The 21238-nt window shown below is 43.9% G+C and overlaps 1 protein-coding gene across 1 annotated transcript in view; it reads right to left on the bottom strand.

The window, feature by feature from the left end:
- LOC116974287 (PC3-like endoprotease variant B) overlaps window positions 1–17377 on the bottom strand; it is a 699630-nt gene extending 682253 nt beyond the window's left edge. The window contains exon 1 of the mRNA XM_033022605.1: window positions 17155–17377. Coding sequence (XP_032878496.1) covers window positions 17155–17334 — 180 coding nt within the window. The 5' untranslated portion in view covers window positions 17335–17377. The remainder of the gene's footprint in view (window positions 1–17154) is intronic.
- Window positions 17378–21238: the final 3861 nt, after the last annotated feature.

The following is a 21238-nucleotide window of genomic DNA, read 5'->3' as shown; positions in this document are numbered from 1 at the left end:
CATTCCCCCAACGCAAGCCGTTCCCCCAACCCAATATTGCACCACTTACGCATAGCCCCCAACTGCGCAGGCATGGCTCATTTCTCTTCATCCCCCAGCACTCCCTCCTCCTCCTCTTCACCCTCCCTCTTCAATTCCGAGAGAGGGTGGGGGGTAGAGGGGGAGGGGGATGGGGGTCGAGAGGGAGGGGGAGGAGGGTAGAGAGGCGGAGGGAGGGGGTAGAGAGGGAGAGGGAGGGGGAGGGGGAAGAGAGGGAAGGGGCGGGGGTAGAGAGGGAGAGGAAGGGGAGGGTAGAGAGGGAGGGGAGAGGGAGAGGAGGGTTGAGAGGGAGGGTAGAGAGGGAGGGTAGAGGGAGGGCGAGGGGGGTAGAGAGGGAGAGGGGCAGAGAGAGAGAGGGAGGGGGTATGGGGAGAGGGAGGGGGTAAAGTGGGGAGGAGGGAGAGGGTGAGGGAGGGAGAGAGAAGCGGTAGAGAGGAAGGGTGTAGAGAGGGAGGGGGGTAGAGAGGGTGGGAGTGAGGGTAGATAGGTAGATAGGGAGGGGGCATCTCTCTCGTCCACCCCTCCCCATCTCCCTCCTCCTCATTTCCCTCATCCTCCTCCCCTCACTCCCATTCCCTGCCCCAGGACCTATTCAGGTTGTAGACTACAGCCGTCAGCTCGGCCGCCGCCTGGGCTCCACTGCAGGCCCCGACTTCATCTCCGGGCTCGTCCCTGACCTCGGACCCAGGCTAATCCTTGGTTCCAGCGACGGTTTCTTTTTCGGCCCCGGTCACAGCCCCATCCCAAGCCCCAGGTTCGGCCTTCACTCCAGCTCCAGTACCACCCTCCCCATCTGGCGTCGGGCACGGGCATGGAGAGCCGGCAGCGGCCACCACATGAGTGCTGGAGTGCCCCTCCCTCACGGAGTGTCCTGTCCTGCCTTGCGAGTGCAGTGACGTTACTTGGGCTTTTTTTTTCCGAAAAGGGTGAGTTTTGGGGCTGTTTTTAAAACTTTAAATGACTTTAAAGTTTGGAAATATAGGTGGGAAAGCGATGGGAAGATGTTTATCGCCTCGACGTGACAAATGTGAGTAGGATGTGTGAAGATGGGAAGGCTGTCCTAGCGTTCGGAATAAAATAGGAAAATAGTAAAATATACCAGATTCTCTCTCTCTCTCACACACACACACACACACACACACACACACACACGACAAAGAGTTTTAGTATTATATAGATACTCATTTTGAATCAAATGATCTTTTGTAGATAATGCATAGGCTGCTGTCCACAACTCACATGACGGCACAAAGTAAATAACCTGAGGCAATGTTGCATCAGGTAAAAGCTACCAGCACAGTGTGAAATTTGAGAGGCAATTTGCTCTTTGACCTTGTTCAATTTGAGTTTTGTTTCTTTGCTGCAGGGAAAGGAATTTAATGACCTTTAAGCTAATTGGTCAGATGAAAATGTGAACCTTTTCTAATTATTTATTGTGAAGAGAATAAAATATGTTTATTTAAGTGAAATCAATAGCTCGGGTATACAAAATTATTTCTCATTAGTCGCGTTCAAAATAATTATCAAAACATCAAAAATATATTTGCATCATCAGAGCATGAAACTATTAGCAATTGCAATATCTTATTAGTAAAACCTCCAATGATTAGTTACTGCAGTTACACTGATTAACTCCGGGATTTTTTCTTCACTCATGATCCAAATAAAGCTTTAATCCAAGCCTAAAATTCCAACATATCATGAATTTCCCATTCACATTCATTTGTGGAATTTTTAATCCAGCCACCCTCAAACATTGAATCCTGTCTCAAACTACCGCTCAATGCTTTGAATGCTGTCAATCCATTACACCCATTCACGGAACATCTGTTAAGCGAAACTAATAAGCCAAATGAAATATCCTTAATTTTTGTCTTATAACAAGGCAATTTGCTGTAAGTGCTTCCCCATACATACAGTTGTGGGACTGACTTCCATAACAACTGTGGTTTGGACACCACAGCTACCAACTTGACATGAATTTATCAAACAGTTACACCATTCACCATTTTGGGAAGGGCAGTCATGTGTGTGCCATTTATTGATGGTGAGGCTTCAGGTGCTAATAACAATCCTCATGTCTGCAGAAGGATCCAGACCAGAAAAGTCATTTATCCATGTCCTCCAGAGATGTTGCCTGATCCACTGAGTTACTCCAGCACTTTGTTTTTTTTTCTAAAGTAGCAACTGCTGTTCCGTGAGAATCCTCATGCAACACTGATTTAATGCGGCTCTTTCCAAATTGAACTGCAAAGATCCAGCTAATTCCACGTGTTAAGCAGGCGCAGAGAATCTGGCTCCTAGCGATAGGAAGAACTTTCCGCATTGCCCTGTTTTCCTTGTCACTGCTGAAAGGAATCCTCAGATACTTGCAGGTTTGTCAGTGATTGATTAGAGGATAAGGGCAGCACAGCGGCACAGCGGTAGAGTTGCTGCCTTACAGCGCCAGAGATCCGGGTTCGATCCTGACTGTGGGTGCTGTCTGTATGGAGTTTGTATGTTCTCCCTGTGATGGTGTGGGTTTTCTCCAGGTGCTCTGGTTTCCTCCCACAACCTAGAGACGCAATCATTTGTAGGTTAATTAGCTTCTGTAAATTGACCTTAGTGTGCAGGATAGAACTAGTGTACGGATTATCGATGTTCAATGTAAACTTTGTGGGACGAAGGGCCTATTTCCATGCTCTATTTTCAAAGTCTAAAGTAATGTCTACAGATATGTTGGTTGTGCAGATCATTTAGCACTTTGATCATTGGGCACCATTGAAATTTCAGAAGCTGTGGTTTAGAAGAGAGCATTATTTGGACAGAATAATATGAGAGCTCATGTGGCCATACCTCCAGACCCAAGGCATGTCTGGGAGGAGGTGGTGGAGATAGCCAAGCACAGGTTTGAATATGGAGCTAAAGGAGGAATGAAAGGATTCTTAGGAGCAAGACCCTATTCCTCTCATTTACCATTAATCAGTTTGCACAAGGCGTAGAAGACTTTGATATTCCCTGTAAGTCCTCGCAGTTTAGTTTAGAGAACCAGCATGGTAATGGGTCCATCAGCTCACCAAGTCCATGCCGACCAGCAATCACCCGTACACTAGTTCTATCCTACACACAAGAGGCAATTGACAGAAGCCAATTAACCTATAAAGTGCACTTCTTTGGATTATGGGAGGTGCAGCGTGGAAACAGGCCGTTCAGCCCACTAGTGCACGGAGTCCGCACCAACCAACGATCACTCCGTGCACTAGCACTATCCTACCCACTAGGGACAATTTACACTTTTACAGAAGCCAATTAACCTACAAACCTGCACTTCTTTGGAGTGTGGGAGGAAAGCTGAGAAGCTGGAGAAAACCCAAGCAGAATGTACAAACTTCGTACAGACAGCACCCGAGGTCAGGATTGAACCCAGGTCTTTGCCGCTGTAAGGCATCAACTATACCGCTGCGCCACTGTGCCACAGCTCTCTGCCACCTGCTGCAGTCACACCTGCAGCTGCACAGCAGGTCCTGAACCTCATTGCCTAGCAACATTCAGAGTCACTGCTGCAATGAATTTCTATGCCTCCAGCTATTTCCAGGTCGTTGCTGGAAAGATTAATAACTTCTTACAATTTGCAGCACTGCACTGCAATAGAGAGGTTACGAAGGCTGAAGTAAAGCCAAATATTATTTTCCACTTCAAGTGGGTAGCACCAGGCAGGGTGAGTATGCAGGCTTGAGGATAGTCGACTTCCCCAGGTTACAAATAGCCATCAGCTGCTCCCACATCAACCTGAGGGATGTCACACTCAAACTCCAAGGTATACAGTGTCCAAGAGGATCTAAACCCCTCAACATCCACTTCCTTTCTCACCATTTCTCCGACCAGTGATGATGAACGCTCAGTTACTCAGTATCAGCCATAACTTCTTCATCATGCATTGTCCTCTGCGGCTGCAACTTTTCAGTCACATCATCAGATTAAATAGTAAGATTAAACGAGAACTTACCAGTTTGAAGTTTGATCTGTATTTTATGAGGAGTTACGATGAGGGATTACGTGAAGAACCCCGCCACGACGCATGCGTGTCATTCTTCAAAGCAGCGGTGTGAAATCACAGATAACTGTAATGACTAAACATAGTAAGATTAGAGAAGAGATACCAGTTAAATATATGATCAAGGGTGGGAGCGGAGGGCACGTAATCCCTCATCGTAACTCCTCATAAAATACAGATCAAACTTCAAACTGGTAAGTTCTCATTTAATCTTACTATTTTACTTCGGAGTCACGTGAGTGACTATGTGAAGATTTTAAAGCTCTGTGATTTCATGCCGTGGAAACGAGTCCATGCATCACGTCTGCCTGATGACTGTAGGAGGAATTGTGTTAACATAATTTGGACATGAATTCGACATTGAAATCATAAAATTTATTAACACTAATTTATAACCCCTTTTTATGGGTTTAAATTAATTTACAGAACTTAAAATTGTTTCTGCAAACGTTCCAGGTTTCATTACTGGTTTATTGTAAAATAATTGGAATGTTTTTTCCCCCCCAGACCATCCTGCTGCCTTGAGGATTTGGTCCATTGGGACATCCAACTGTATCACTGCCGATGTAGCTGCAGCCCTGGTGGAATGAGATTTTAAATATTAATATCCACCCCAGCCTGTGTTAGCACCTGTTTCAGCCATCTTGAGATGGTCTGGACCGTCACTCTTTTGTGTGGTTGCTAGTGGCTGACCAAAAAGTGCCTTCTCATTGCCTCTTAGGATTTTCGTTTTATCCATGTATAACGACAGATGTCTTACTATACACAGACGGTCATCTGTTGGGTATGACCTAAATTGTATATTGAGGCCTGCTGATCCCTGTCTGTTCTGCTTACTAACTTATAGATATGAAACGTAATATTTTCTGTTGAGGAAGTCATGTTGTCCAGTCTTAGTTTATGCAGTGACTGTATCCTTTGTGCCGTGACCAATGCCATTAGCATGACTGTTTTTAATGTCAGTCTGTGTAGGGACAGAGCTGTTGCTGGAGACCAATTCCTGAGCATCTTCAGGATAATAATTACATCCTATATTTGGGAGTACCTGGTTCTTGGGGGATTAGTATTAAAATTCCCCTCATAAGTTTTGTTACCAGTGGGTGAGTCCCAACAGAGTAACGCTCTGTCCCCTGCCATAGGTAAGTCGATAGGGCACTTCTGGCGCAGTTGATGGCACTGTAACTGAGCCCTTCATCATAGTGGAGGCCTGCCAGATATTCCAGAACAGACGGGATGTTCATGTCTCTGTAGGTGATGTTGTTTTTATGGCAGTGCATCGCCCACTTCCTGATATAGACCAGATAATGTTTTTTGGTTGACTGTCCTTGGGCCGCCGAGATCATGTTCACTGTTCGGTCCATCAGTCCCAGTTGTAGTAGAGGTGTTTTTATAACTCTACAAATTAATAAGTTCAAATGTTTATGGCATGGGTGGCTATCCCTGGTTACGGGATGTAGCAATAAATCTGGTCTATGTGGGATGGTGATACATGGTTCTAATACCATGTTTAATACCACTGGGAACCATGGTTGAGAAGGCCAATCGGGTACTACCAATACCAGACGCAGAGTCTTGTTGTATTTTCCTTAATGCCCGATTGATGAGGCAGAAAGGAGGGAATGCGTAAATAAACAATTTCCCCCCCCCCCCCAATGCAGCGAAAATGCATCTGTCGCCGCTGCCCCAGGGTCTGGTTCCCATGAAACATAATTTGATAACTGGTGGTTAAGTCTGGATGCGAATAGATCGATATCTGGTGTTCCATATTTTGCTGTAATATCAGCAAATACTTTTTTATTCAACATCCATTCGGTGTTTTTATTAAATTTGCGTGACCTGGTGTCTGCCACTAAATTTAGTCTTCCTGGTAGGTAAGTGGCTGATATCCAAATATCTCTCTGGATACACCATTGCCAAATTGTATTAGCCAGATTGTCACATGATGTCGATTTGTTTCCACCCATGTGGTTAATGTATGCTACCACGGTGGTATTGTCTATCTGTAGTCTAACATGCTGGTGATATGACCCAGTACAATATGACTTTAGGCCATGTAATGCACCCAACATTTCCGGGTAGTTTATGCCCAGTGTGAGTAATAATGATGCCTCCTGAGCAGTCCATCTACCTCCACAGCTGGTGATGGTATTGGTGGCTCCCCACCCAAGTGCACTGGCATCTGTTTGTAGTACCATGGAAAGGTTACTGACAATGATTGGATTGGAACAAGCCAGATGTTATCTATCCACCATTTTAGTTCCATTTTAGCTTGATTGGTAGTTTCATAGGTCTGTCAAAGTGACCTGCATTAATTTTGAGTGCTTGTATTTTTGTTCTCTGTAAGTTTAGGTAATGTAGAGGTCCAAATTGTGTGGCTAGAAAGGCAGCCACCATTTTGCCAATTACTTTTGCTACCAATCTGATGGATGGTTTGCTGATGTCAATGAGGTTATTGCAAGCCTCTATTAAATCTCTAGCCTTTCCCTTAGGCAGAGTCACCGACATGTGAACTGAGTCAATGGTGAAACCCCAAATAGTCCATAGTAGTGGAAGACGTTAGTTTAGATTTAACTGGATGGATAATAAATCCCAGTTTTTCAAATAACTGTTTTGTGGCTGTTACAGTTTGTTTGGCCAATTCCAAAGTTTAGCCCACAATGAGTATGTCATCTAAATATGCCATGACCATGTGTTTACGTTTCCGTAGAGACGCTAGGGCTGGTTTCAATTTTTTTGTGAACAGCCTGGGGGCTGATGATAACCCATTTGGCAGTGCTTTATACTGCCAGTGTTGTCCCATCCAGTTGAATTTTAAGTAACATCTGTGGTCACCTCGTATAGGCACTGAATAGTAAGCATCTTTTAAATCAATGTTGGCCATGAAGTAACCTTTAGAAATTAATTGTTTAGCAGTAACAAAGGTATCCATTTTGTCAGATCTATGATGATGCGACAACCACCATCTTTTTTGTTTTTGATAAATATATTGGACACAAATTCTAATGGTTCATGTTGAGTTTTCTCAATTATACCTTTTATGTAAAGCCGCTCCAGTTCAGCTTGCGCTTTTGATTTTTCTTTATCAGAAGGCACGAACATTCGGTTCAGTATATGTTGAACTGGAGGGCTGTACTTGTGTATAAACTCTATTGTATATCCCTGGATACTGCTTAAGATGTAAGTATCGGTTGTTAACATGCTCCATGCCTTCAGAAAAGAGCGTAATCTCCACCCAACCTCCATGCTCCCTGTATTTTGTAGGGAACCAGACCCACCTACCTCCATAGTTACCAGTGGCAGGTTTACTTATTTTTGTAGGTTCTTCGCTGCTGTTGTTGCGCTGGTGTCTGGATTTTCGGTTTGGTTGGCGTTGGAGGCTCCCGCATCTTCCAAGAAGGCTGGCCTGGGCCATGGCCTAAAAAAGTCTCATGTTTTGAGTACCGGGCCTTCGAGCTTTCACCAGTTCTGCTGGTGGGTGCATGGGGGTGCTGTCTTTGGCCGTAGTGGGTTCCAGTAGGTTCTCTTGTTCCTGCACCCCTTGCACACTTGTCTTTCCTTCTGCGGACCCCTCTTCCAGGTCAGCCCAGAACTGACCCGCAGTGCTCCCCTCTGATGAGGTAGAAGCACTGTGCAGCCCTTCAAGAGGTACTGCTGTGGGTTTATCATAGGGCCCACAGTGACCCGACTCCATCTCCCGGAGTCTGTCACGTTGGAGCAAATGCTCCAACACACCGCTCCATCCGGCTCCAGCGCTCTCGGGCGCTGGCCGCCTGCGGTTGTTCAAAGTCGGACTCCTCTGAGTCCACGACCTTGTTTGTTTTTGTGTCTAGCCTTACCACCCGGCCGCGTGGATCTGGCCAGTGCGGAGGCGACATCGGGCACAGCTGATCCCACTGTCAGTGATCCGAGTGCCGCTGGCTGCTGCTGGCTGCCCGCTGCTCCGCGGTCCTCCCTCACCAGCTTTGTCCTTACTGCCCTTCCGTGGAGTGGATCTGGCCGGTGCGGAGGCGACATCAGGCACAGCTGATCCCATCTAGCCCACCAGCTTTGTCGCAGCCCGTTGGTTTCTCCACCTGTAATCAGCATGGTAAAAACACAAAAAGACCGCAGCTCTTACCTGCAGGTCCAGGTTTAAATTGTCGCTATGGGGGAACGTGGTTCCACCCCGTCTCCTGCCGTTTTTGACTTGTCCAAAAGTCGACGGCCCCATTCTGAATAGTCTCCCGCCCGGCCGTGGTGTTCTGGCCGGCGCGGGACCAAAAGTCGGCACAGCTGATCCCTTACGGGGCTTGTGCCTTCAGCTGCTGCTGGCTCCCGCAACTTCGCGGTCCTCCCCAGCCAGCTTTACTCGCAGCACTTGTGGACACTATTTTGTCCAGCTTCCCCCCCTGTGTAAAAACAGCGCGGGGACAAAAACTACCGCAGAGTAAATCACTTACCTGCAGGTCGCGGTTTCAAACTTACCGCTGCGGGGGAACGTTCCACCCCGCCTGACGTTTCGCAAGCGTGAAGCGATATGACATGCATGCGTCGTGGCGGGGTTCTTCACGTAGTCACTCACGTGACTCCGAAGTAAAATTAGGTCTGTATGGGGATCAGGAACATCTGCTCAACAATGAGCTTCTTGCCTCCATCTGCAGCATTTTAGGTAGGACGATACAGTCATAGAGAGTCATAGACTCATACAGCAGGAAAACAGGCCCTTCAACCCAACTGATCCATGCTGATCAAGAAGCAATATCTAAGCATCCCTTTTGGCCACGTTTACCCCATTTTCATCTAAACCTATCCTATCAATGTACCTATGCAGGTGTTGTTGAAGGTAGAGTGGTCCTGCAGTTCTGCTGCTTGTTATGTCTGGACTACTTTGCAATTACTGCTTCAGTTCAATGTGGCATCACTCACAATTTCAATCATAATGCTTCAGCATTTTGGAGGCAGGAGGTAGAGAAACAGAACCAGGGAAAGGAGGATACAACAACAAAATGTTAGACAGGAGAGAGTAATAACACAGTAGCAAAGAGAGGTCTGAATCCAAATGCATTGCCCGGACTACTATGCATCAAGCCTTGAGCAAGCTTCATGCATGAATGAATAAATCCACACCAATAAATGGAATAGTCCACACCAAGAGCATCTAGTGGACAATGATGATCATCATTGATGGGATGCCACTTATCAATCCATGCATGAAAGTTGCTCAAGTCATAGAGTCAAAGAATCATAGTGTCTTACAGTGTGGAACCAGGTCTTGTGGCCCAACTTTCCAACACTGACCAACATGTATCCAACATCCCTCTAAACCTGTCCTATCCACATACCTGTCTAATTGTGTCTTAAACGTTGCGATAGTCCTTGCCTCAACTAGCTCCTCCGGCAGCTCGTTCCATACACCCACCACACTTTGTGTGAAATGTTATCCCTCAGATTCTTATTGAATCTTTTCCCCTTGACCTTAAACCTACGTCCTCTGGTCCACGATTCCCCTACTCTGGGCAAGAGAGTCTATCCGATCTATTCCTCTCATGAATTTATACACCTCTGTAAGAAGTCTTGATGCATGGTAGAAAAGGCTGCTTCGTTTACTGAGGAGGTACATTTGGATCCAGACTTCTCTTTGTTACGTTGTTATTGATGATATGTTCAGCAGGACCAACAACAAACTGCGCTTGGATGCTGTAGCTCATGATGCGCTAAACCTGTGCTGCTGATAAAACTAGCACCCACACCAACCTTCGGGGGAAAAAAGGAGTGAAATTGGAGAAAAGTAACTGAAAAATAGTGCAGTAGCTTTCAGCATGTACATTCACACCTTAACACTGGACCGCTGTGGCTCCTATGGTGAAGTAAATGCAGAATTCAAAGTGTTTTCATCTTTGCCAAAGCAACACCCCCTCCCCAGTGCTATGAACTGGCACATTCTATGCTCAGCCCACTGAGGAAGCATCCATTGATCAGGGGGCCAGTAACTGCAGTGTGAAGATTGCAAGTGAGTCTGTAAAAAAGCTGTGACCAGTGAGGGGAACTGCGGTGAATTATCAAACCTGGTGCTTGCCATTGAAAAGAGAGAGGCTGTGAAATACTATGTGGAGGCGATCAATGTGACAGTGTTGACCCTTTCATTCCCATCTCATTCCAAAATCCTGCTTCACGTGCTCAGTGTTTTTTAGTGTCTTAATAATGTAGGTTCTCCCAGAAGCTACATTTTTGTTCTCTGTCAACAGCACAGGAAACGCATGAGCCACAACCTAAGGATCATTAGTCGTCAGGAAAATGTCAGCTACTCCAAGGTAAATTGCGTAGGAAAGCACTCGAATTCATTTACCAGAAGTCAGAAATTGGCCCAGAAACAACCGCCAATACAATCTAGCTTGCGCAAAACAGTCTTTATGTGCACAGAAATCACGGGCAAATGGATCCAATTTCTGGCCACTTGTGCAGCTTCAAGAGCAACAGTATCCTACACCAGTTGACTCAACCCAAATCTTTTCCATCACTTATGACATACAAGTTAATGGGGTGATGAAATTCTCACCTCTGGCTTCAATGAACTGTCCTAATAACACTTGTGAATCTTGACATCATCCAGCATTACCAAATGTACATTTTTAGACCCATTTTGTCTGCATTGAAATGCAAACTGAGACATTGGGCACTATATAGAAATGATCTCTATATTCTTCCGAGGACAGATGTGCTCTAAGCTTTCGTTACTGTCATGTGGAAGGTTGGCGCTGACCAGATCATACTTCTTGATATTTCATACTAGCTTTTAGTGTGGTGACACTTTCATGGTGCACATGCACTTGTTTACAGGCCCAGCTCATCCACCGCGGACGTTGATGGAACCCGAGCGGCAAGAGTGAGGAGGGACCCGCGATCATCCACCGGGAATCCAGGAGAACAAGTACCTATATCCCGGAAAGTGGCATCATGGTAGATTGGGTGGTAAAGGCGACTTTTGGCACATTGATCTTCATCAGTCAGGATATTGAGTGTAGAAGTTGAGATGTTGTGTTACAGTTGCACAATGTTGGTGAGGCTGTATTTGGAGTGTGGTGCTCAGTTTTGGACACCTTACTAAAGGTTGCAGGGACGATTTACAGGGATGTTGCCAGGACTCTAGGGTCTGAGCTATATGGAGAGATTGGGCAGTCTAGGACTTCATACCTTGGAATGCATGAGGCAGAGTAGTGATCTTATAGAGGTGTACAAAATGATGAGGGAAAATAGGTACACTGAATGCTGACAATATTTTACCCAGGGTAGGGGAATCAAAAACTAGAGGGCAAAGGTTTAGGTTGAGATTAGGCTGTGTGCCGAGCATCAAAAATGTGTCTAGAAATCCATTTTCGTGACCCACGTCTCGGAATTACATGAAATTTTGCACAGATTTAGATGAAATATAATTGAGAAGTCATAACTCGTCAGTGCCAAAAGTTGTACATTAATTAATTAAACTAATTAGAAAATGAGATCGGTAAAAGTAAGCGCCATCTAGTGTCCAATGCCCATATTACACCATGGGGAGCATATTTCCGTGTTGCAGTCTATTTAAACTATATATTATTATATATAATCATCTATATATATATGACTTGTGAATATGACTAATCATATATAATTATGTATAATTGTATTCTATAAAAATAATATAATGAATATAATTGTGTGTTGTTGTTTTTTTAATGAGACTGCCGCAGAGGTCCTCTTGAACCAGCCTAATTAATAGGTCAGTGCAGTTCTTCTGGGTTCCCCCGTTTACTGAACCCCACTGACTGCCAGTGTGCAGAGTGGGGGTCACGGCCATAGTGGGACTGGGGCAGTGCCGGGATGGGGGAAGGCTAAGGCAGGGAAATGCCTAACCCTAACTCGCCCCCCTCCCAGAGCTGCCCAAGGCTGGAGCTGGAGCCGCTTTGGGACCGGCTGCGGGCTCCGTACTGTGGCCCCGTGGCGTGTCCATCTCGGCCAGCATGCCCTTCTGGTGGTGGCGATGGAGGGGGGCAGTACTGCCTTGCACGTCGCCCGGGCCGCCTTCAGCACCCAGATAGCGACGGCTCCATCAGACCGCCCGCTCGCTTGCTGCAACGCCGGCCGACAGCCCGACCGACGCAGAACTCACCAGAGGCCCGGCCCAACGCTCACCACCGACGGCCCGACCGACAGATTGACAGACAGACAGACAGACTAACAGATAGACTGACTGACAAACAGACTGGCAAACAGACTGACCCTAATCCTAACCCTAGCTCTACATTTGTTATTTATCATTTTTATTTACCAGTACATATTATAACATTATAAAGATCAATCAAATGAAAAACAAAACGATCAGCAAGGTTAGCATTACCTTTATTCCTTGGAAACCTTGCTATTGCTATTGATGTAATGAGGAGGAAGCCATGATCCCAGCGTCCTCGTGCCTAGCGACCATAAAACAAAGCGCGGGATTGGCCAATTTGCGTCCAACCTCAATATCAAACGTGCATTGATTGGGCAATTACTACTCAGAAAATTTGAGGTTTTTCTCATATTTCTTGAAAATGTGCAGGTTTAGGTCTTGACGAGTTTCAGGTATGATTTATATAATATTTTGACACAATATATTAAAATTTCAGGTAGTTCTGTGAGTTGGGTCACGAAACTAAACGAAAAAGCTCCTCGGCCCACGGCCTAGATTGAAAAGATTTAATTGAAACTTGAGGGGCAACGTTTCGACACAGAGGTTGATGGATATATGGAACGAGCTGCCAGAGGAAGTAGTTGAAACAGGAGGTAGACAACAAGGTAGTTGAAACAGCTACTGCAGCAACATTTAAAAGACAATTGGTCAAATACATGGAAAGGACAAGTTTAGAGGCATATGGTCCAAATGTGGGTAAATGGGACAAGCTTAGATGGGACATCTTGGTCGACATGGACGTTAGGCAGAAGAACCAGCTTCCATGCTGTATGACTTTATGACTCTAAATTTCTCATTGCCAGATAGTGAACCGGAGTTTTCTGTATCTTGTTGAACAGAAGGAATAAGGGAGAAACAGGACCTGAGAGGGAGGGGTAAATCTGGGTGGTGGTCGTCACAACACATTACATTTTGGCCATTCTCTTAACTATACCGTACCCTAAACTTCACAGGTGGTGATGCAATGGATCAACTTAACTCCTGCTGGAATTTTGGGCCAGATATGCAATGCATAAGAGGAAAATATTAAGTTAGTGTTAATTAATGACCTGCATTGTGGCTGCTGATATTCCTACTGTGGTAGGATAGCTGGAAGAATGAGATGTTTGAGTTTAAGTTTAGTTTATTGTCACGTGTACAGAGGTACAGTGGAAATCTTTTATTCCATGCTAACCAGTCAGTGAAAAGGCAATACATGATTAGAACCGTGCCATCCACAGTGTACAGATACATGATAAAGGAAATAACGTGAATAGCGTTTAGTGCAAGATCCAGCCAGTAAAGTCCGATCAAGTATAGTCTGAGGGCCTCCAATGAGGTACATAGTAGTTCAGGACTGCTCTCTAGCTGTTGGTAGGATGGTGCAGTTGTCTGATAACAGCTGGGAAGAAAGAAACTCTCCCTGAATCTGGAGGTGAAGGTTTGATTAAGTAGTAAAATGTGATGGGACATTTGAATTTTACATTGTGGTCCTTATTGATATAGATTGTTTCAAGATGAACAATGGGAGTGTACTGCATGTTGCAGTGTTTCAGGCTAATGGGGCATTTGGGTGGGTGATAGAAACATAGAAACATAGAAAATATGTGCAGGAGTAGGTCATTCGGCCCTTCGAGCCTGCACCGCCATTCAATATGATTATGGCTGATCATCCAACTCAGTATCCTGTACCTGCCTTCTCTCCATACCCCGTGATCCCTTTAGCCACAAGGGCCACATCTAACTCCCTCTTAAATATAGCCAATGAACTGGCCTCAACTACCTTCTGCGGGAGAGAATTCCACAGATTCACCACTCTCTGTGTGAAAAAAGTTTTCCTCATCTCGGCCCTAAAAGATTTCCCCTTTATCCTTAAACTGTGACCCCTTGTTCTGATGGTAGATTGGAATGTCTCTACTGATCTTGATCATCCATGTAAGGTCAGTAACCTTCTAGTGCCTTTGGGGCTTGATTTCTTGTTCATCTCATTTGAACAGTTCCCCAATGCCAGTTTGCCTGGAGCCCAACCTATTGGAGAAAGGCCACTCTCCATCCCACAACCAAGGCCTTCGGAACAGCTTTGGGAAAAGCAGACTGCCTCCTGAAATAAGCCATATCTTTCAATGAGTTTCAGTAGAATAATTTCCACCGTTCGCTGGGACAATGGGGGTGGCACAGTGGCACAGTAGCACAGCGGTAGAGTTGCTGCCATACTGCGCCAGAGATCCGGGTTGGATCCTGTCTATGGATGTTGTCTGTATGGAGTTTGTATGTTCTCCTTGTGACTGCATGGATTTTCTCCGGGTGCTCCAGTTTACTCCTACACTCCAAAGACGTGCAGGTTCGTAGGTTAATTGGCTTCTGTAAAAGTGTAAATTGTCCCTAGTGTGTGGGTTAGTTCTAGTGTACTAAATGATCATTGGTCGGCACGGATTTGGTGGGCTGAATGGGCTTTGCATGCTGCATTTCTAAAGTCTAAAGTTTAAATAAACAATAGTTTATTATTGTATTATTTTATTTTGTTATAATAGTATTATATTCTATTATCTAATAGTTAATTATAATATAACAGGTTACTAGATGCTAATAACTGAAGTTATATCCATGAGGTTGCAGAAAAAAACTCTGTATATCTCAATTCAAATAGGCATGTATTATGTGCACAGCATAATCCCAACATCATCTCGTTTGATTAGTACGGGTGTCAGGGGTTATGGGGAGATGGCAGGAGAATGGGGTTAGGAGGAAGTGATAGATCAGCCATGATTGAATGGCGTAGTAGACTTAATGGGCCAAATGGCCTAATTCTGCTCCTATCACTTATGACCATATCACCTTATGATCATTAAATTTAGCCCTCGGTATGATTTGTGTAGTTTTATTCAGAATTATTGTAGAACGCATGACTAAATCCAAATATTCTACTTTAGTTATTGTGGTAGAAATTCTTTTCGAATCACAAAACAAAAATGGTAGGCCACAGAAAAACTAATTGAGTGAGACGCAGAAGTACTTGGTTGTCGGTAACTAAGCGAATTGCAATTGTGGAACTGTGCACACTCATTCCAGTTTTACTGCCTGTGCAACCATAAGCGTTAGAAAATTAAACTTCACTAAAAAATAAATTCAGCTAGATATTTAAAACAGCTATTTTCCTAACACTTGACAAAATCCGAATCTTTCAATACTCAATCCTTCTGGATCTAAATTCTGCAATATCGTTGAAGATTCTACTGATTTATGTATTTCAACACAGAGCAAACTCAAACGTTCAAGTGTGTTTAGATTTGAATCAAATTAAACACCAGTTAGCGGTATGATTTAATAAGAATCAAGAGCCCTGTTGCTTTAGAGTAGGGACATTACTGCGACGGTTTTAACTTCAAAGGACAGAAGATATTAGTGACAAACAGCATTCTGCATATTTCTGGGTCTCTTCACCTGGAGCCACTAATAGCTCATGCTTCAAATTCCATTCTCTAGCTCATAATATGTAACTTCCAGTACAAAGCTGAAAGGTCACTATTATACATAAGAAAAATTAAGCCGATGTTCTTGGTTGCCTTACAGTTCTTCTAGTTCAACTATTCCAATAAATGAACATGTACAACAGGCCAAAGGGCTTTTTATTGTAAATTTAATTCATTTCTCTAGACAACTGTGAAATTTGCCATTGACATTAGTCATTACCCCAAGGCAAACTAAAAGATGATCTCAGTTAATAAATGATCCTTAACAAGGAACACTTCTATCCACTGTGATAATGGCACAGGCACATTTTATTAATGCAGGCTAGCTTCCTGCCAGAATCATAGGATTCTCAACTATTTGGTGTCTGCTTGTTTCCTGTTCCCACTCGTGATATTAATAATTATGCAGTGGGATAATTAGCAACACAAAGAGTCATTCCTACCAGCTTGCAGCTAGATTTTTTTTAGCATGTTAACCTTCTGGGAGCAGATACGACAAGCTCAGTCAAATAACCAACACAGGTTGAACTTGCAATGACCAAGAAGGTTAACTATCTGTGACACCTTTTGCCTTAAATGAAAAAAAACACAGCGAAAGTGATTTTATCATGGCAATTCTACAGGTAATACCTGCAAACTCAGTGAAATAATTTAGACTTGCATCATATAATGCCAACGATGTCTCTATTCCTCTCTGGTTGATATTTGATTATTCACAGGGATTTTTAAACATTTGATACCAACCAACAATTAAATCCAGAAATGCACTTTGGAGATCTAAATGTAATCCATGTAAAGGGGAAAAAAAGCAAAATAGATTCCAAACAAATCATTTTACACGCGTGTGCATTCACCACTGAGCAAAAATACGAAACACATATATAAGAGGCAAAGATTCTCAATATGTGTTTTCCATTCATTGTTTCGACTTCTTAAAGTAATAGAGCAGAGAAAAACTGAGACAGCTGTTTCATTGTATTGAGGAAATAAGCCCTGTGCTCTGGACATGTAAAGCACGAAGTACTGCATCTCAATAATTGCCACCGTCTCCTCAGTCATTTAAAGAAGCACCTTGCATTTATCTTCATGGGAATTACCAAAACTGGCTTCATAGCTCTCTTTTTTTAAATAAATAGGAATTCATTTCAAACTCCACTCACATTCCATTAAGAAGAAAAACATAAATTTTCAAGGACATTCGGTAAATTCTTGAAGCAACAGTGTGACATGTCAATCTGAAATTATCTTACAATTTGAAATTCACAATTTTTGTTTAAATAATCTCGACAGTGCAAGTGTCATTCTTTATCCTCAATGTTACTTTTAACAGCAGTGACACTGGCTGCAGGGCATACCTTGTTTTCTGCAAATAAATAGCACAAGAGCATTGAAAAATTATTTTAAACTAATATGTTTAAGTGTTATACAATATTTAAAACAGTTGCACTGACCGGTAGGACGTAGTCTAAGCCATTCCTTTTAGCCACGTTCCTGGCTGTGGCTTCTCCCTCGTCAATCTCTATGGTGTAGTAGTTGAGAGCACCAGCAATCTCCTTCCCTCTAGTGGTTGCTAATACACTTTGCAGGAAGCAGAGAGAAAAGAATAGCTGGATCAGCTTTCCAAAGGCCATGAATCTAAAACTGAAAATAGGGAGAAGAATCAGACAATAATTATCACACGGAAACGCTCTCAGTACTGATGCTGGTGGTGGGAACTTAATCAACAGTGCATACTATACTGTCATGCATTTACATGCTTGGGTTGCATTAGCAACTTGTCTCAACCTGTCTGTGATATTATTATTTAATAAAGGTTGCATTTACAAATAACTGCTGGTAGAAACCAACATCGTTTTAAAATATATTTTTTAAGAATAAAGCTTCTTTGTGTAAAAATAAAAAACAGGAATTTAAAAGGACTTGAACACGTTCAAGTTGAAGTAACACATTCACACTGCTACCTGGAATTCAAAGTCTGGATCCTTGGTGCCCATGCTATGAGTACTACTTGACCTCCCAAATGGTACCTGTGGTGCACAGAGTGATACCCACTGACTGGTGAAAGCATTGGCACAAGTTGGCAGTGTACAAAATCATGAGAGGAATAGATCGGGTAGACACACAGTGTCTCTTGCCATGGAACCAAAGGACATAGGTTTAAGGTGAGGGGAGAAAGATTTGATAGGAACCTGAGGGGTAACTTTTTCACACAAAAAGTGGTGGGTGTATGGAACGAGCTTCCGGCAGAGGTAGTTGAGGCAGGTACTATCGCAATGTTTAAGAAATATCTAGACTACATGGATAGGGCAGGTTTAGAGAGATATGGGCCATGCGCAGGCAGGTGGAACTAGTGTAGATGGGACATGTTGGATGGTGTGGGCAAGTTGGGCCAAGCTTCCTTCTCCGGCAGCTTATTCTATACTTTCCCTGAAAGGGTCGAGGACTGGGAAGGATGGTTGGGGAGGGATGAATGGACAAGGGAGTCTATCTTCCCAAGGATAGCAGGTTTGTATTCCATGGAACAGCTACCACTCTGTAAGGTTGTACCTCTTCAGTCCATGCAATCTAATGCTTTGAGATGCAACAAGTAATTCTTTTGACCGATAGCAGAGATGTAAGCTTGCAGATCTAAGATTACACCGAACATCGAAGGTAGAACAGTACGCAGAAGAACAGGCCCTATAACCCATAATGTCCTTGCCGAACATGATGCTAGGTTAAACTAATCAGTCTGTCTGCATGTGATTCATACTCCTCCATTACTTGCATATTCATCTAAAAGCTTCTTAAATGCCAATATAATATTTGCCTCCACCACTCCCCTTTCGTTAACAACAGCAAGAGTTTCCACTGCAGCCATCAAAACTACAGCATTGGAAAGGACATTGTACTTACTGTATGTACCTTATGCATTTCCCCATTCTACCTGATCACAAAACTTCCTATTCCTTCCCTGCTCATGACCTAATCTTTATAAATGCATAAAATGTTATTCATTACAACCGTTTGCTAGATTATAGCTATTCTAGGTAAAGAATATTTGATTAATGTCATGTCGGATTTATCCATGATTTTATTTCGAAGTCACGTGAGTGACTATGTGAAGAGTCCGCCAGCCCGCATGCGCATCAATACGTTGACGCATGGCGCGGGAGTCGGAGCAGTTCAAAACTGCTCTGGCAAGTAAGCTAATTTTGTTTTAGGAATGGGCCACTGCGGTACAGCGGGCCCGGAGTAGCTGACGTGCGCAGCCTGTGTGGCTGCCGCCATTGGAGCTCCGAACGGGAGCAGGTGGCCGGATTTGGAGGCCGCCGTGGAGGCTCCGTAAGGAGCTGGCGGGGCAGTTGCCGGCGCGGCCAGGTCAGCGATTGCTGCAAAAAATTAGCAGGAGCCAGTGGTTTTAAAAATAGCTGCGGCCAGGACAGCGACCGCCAGGTAAGCTCAGCTGTAGTAGCGCCTAGCAATTTTAAACATAGATGCTGCTGGCTGAAGTCGGTTCAGCTTGCGCTGTAGAGCAGTGTATGGTATATGCTCTATTAATAGGGCAGCTATAAATAGAGTTGGCAGTTTTTTAATAGCGGTTGCCTCTCGGCCACGTTTATGACTATCGTAGCAGATAGGATACAATGGTCATATTTAATACTTTGGCAATATAACGATGTATTTTATCATGCCAATAAAGTTTTTAAAATCGAAATTTAATTAAATTGGATACATAGGACATTTATTATCACATACACCAAATGGTGTAGTGAAATTTGACTTGCCATTGCAGCACAGAATGGGGCTCCACTGGAGCAGGCGGCTGTTCGGAGCATCTTACGTGCAATGCCTGTACAGATTGATGCTCCGAAAGGGAGTCAGCCAGAGGCCTGAGGAGGCAACGCCTGGTTCAGGGTTGCGTTTTATTTCCTTCCCTAAGAAACTCCATTGAGGCTCCAGAAAGGAGCTCCTGGCTTAGGAAGCCTTTTTTTGAGCTGTATCTATCAGACATCTGTGGGAGCAACACCTGGTTCAGGGTTGCGTCATGATAAATTCCGCTCAGTAGAGGGGACTGTTGGAGATTCTTTCATAAGAGACTCCAACTATGTGGATATCGATAGAGCTGTCGAATATATGCTTCTTTTTAATCATATGAACAAACTATGCTCCGTGTACTGGAGGCATTAACAGGCGGCTCCAGCCATATGCCTGTGACAACACCTGGCAGGTTTGCAGTATTTCTTCCACTCTGTCGTGGGGAGTATCGGAAAGAGGTGACTCTGATTATGATGCCGGCTCATCCAGGTCATGTGCGCTCTATTTCCTCCCCTGAAATACTCCATTGAGGCTCCAGAAGCGAGCAAGGACTCGGAGTCACTAACAGGTGCAACCTGTCTGGTAAGTACAATAAATAATGATGATTTATACCTTAACTTTTATAGAGAAAACCCTCAGCCTTCTCAGTCTTTCTTAATGACACAAAACCATTTCCTTTATAAATGGATGGTTCCTCTTTAGTTTGGAGACACCCTATTCTTCTCTTGAAAATACATTGTAAGAAAATCACACAAAAATACCAATGAAATTCTTATTCATTTTTGGAGAAATGGATTTATTCTTAATATTGAGTTCAAATGGAACTTCTGCATGAGGTTCATAGAAATGAGTCTCCCTGCATTGCCAAGACTCTTGTAGATATTGAATAATACTGTAATTAAAAACGGACATAATTAAATTAAACATCTCAGATTAGATCAGATTAGTTTTAGTCTAGTTTTAGTGATACAGCGTGGGAACAGGCCTTTGGCCCATCGAGTACGCACCAACCAGCGCTGTAAGGCAGCAGCTCTACCACTCCACCACTGTGCTCGCCCTATTGTGTAGTTTAGTTTAGTTTAGAGATACAATGTGGAAACAGGCCCTTCAGACCACTGAGCCGGTACCGACCAATGATCGCCTGTAAACTAATTCCATATTATGCTAGCTTTGCATTCTACTTACTAGGGGTAATTTACGGAAGCCAATTAACCTACATGTGAGAAGAAACCAAACAATGTGGAAAAAACTCACCCGGTCACAGGGAAAACATACAAGCTATGTACAGGCAGCTCCCGAGCTCAGAACCTGGATATCTGGCATTGTAAGGCAGCAACTCTACTGCTGCACTGGAGTATTGTGCGCATTTGATAAGGTCACACATAAGAGATTAGTGGGCAAAATTAGGGCACATGGTATTGGGGGTAGAGTGCTGACATGGATAAAAAATTGGTTGGAAGACAGGAAACAAAGAGTAGGGATTAACAGGTCCATTTCAGAATGGCAGGCAGTGAATAGTGGAGTACCGCAAGGCTCGGTGCTGGGACTGCAGCTATTTACAATATACATCAATGATTTAGATGAAGGGATTCAAAGTAACATTAGCAAATTTGCAGATGACACAAAGCTGGGTGGCAGTGTGAACTGTGAGGAGGAGGCTATGAGAATGCAGGATGACTTGGACAGGTTGGGTGAGTGGGCAAATGCATGGCAGATGCAGTTTAATGTGGATAAATG

This window comes from Amblyraja radiata, chromosome 6, assembly GCF_010909765.2.
Source record: "Amblyraja radiata isolate CabotCenter1 chromosome 6, sAmbRad1.1.pri, whole genome shotgun sequence".
Lineage (NCBI taxonomy): Eukaryota > Metazoa > Chordata > Chondrichthyes > Rajiformes > Rajidae > Amblyraja > Amblyraja radiata.
Note: the sequence above shows the minus strand (reverse complement) of the source record. Positions and strands in the feature narration are given on the sequence as shown.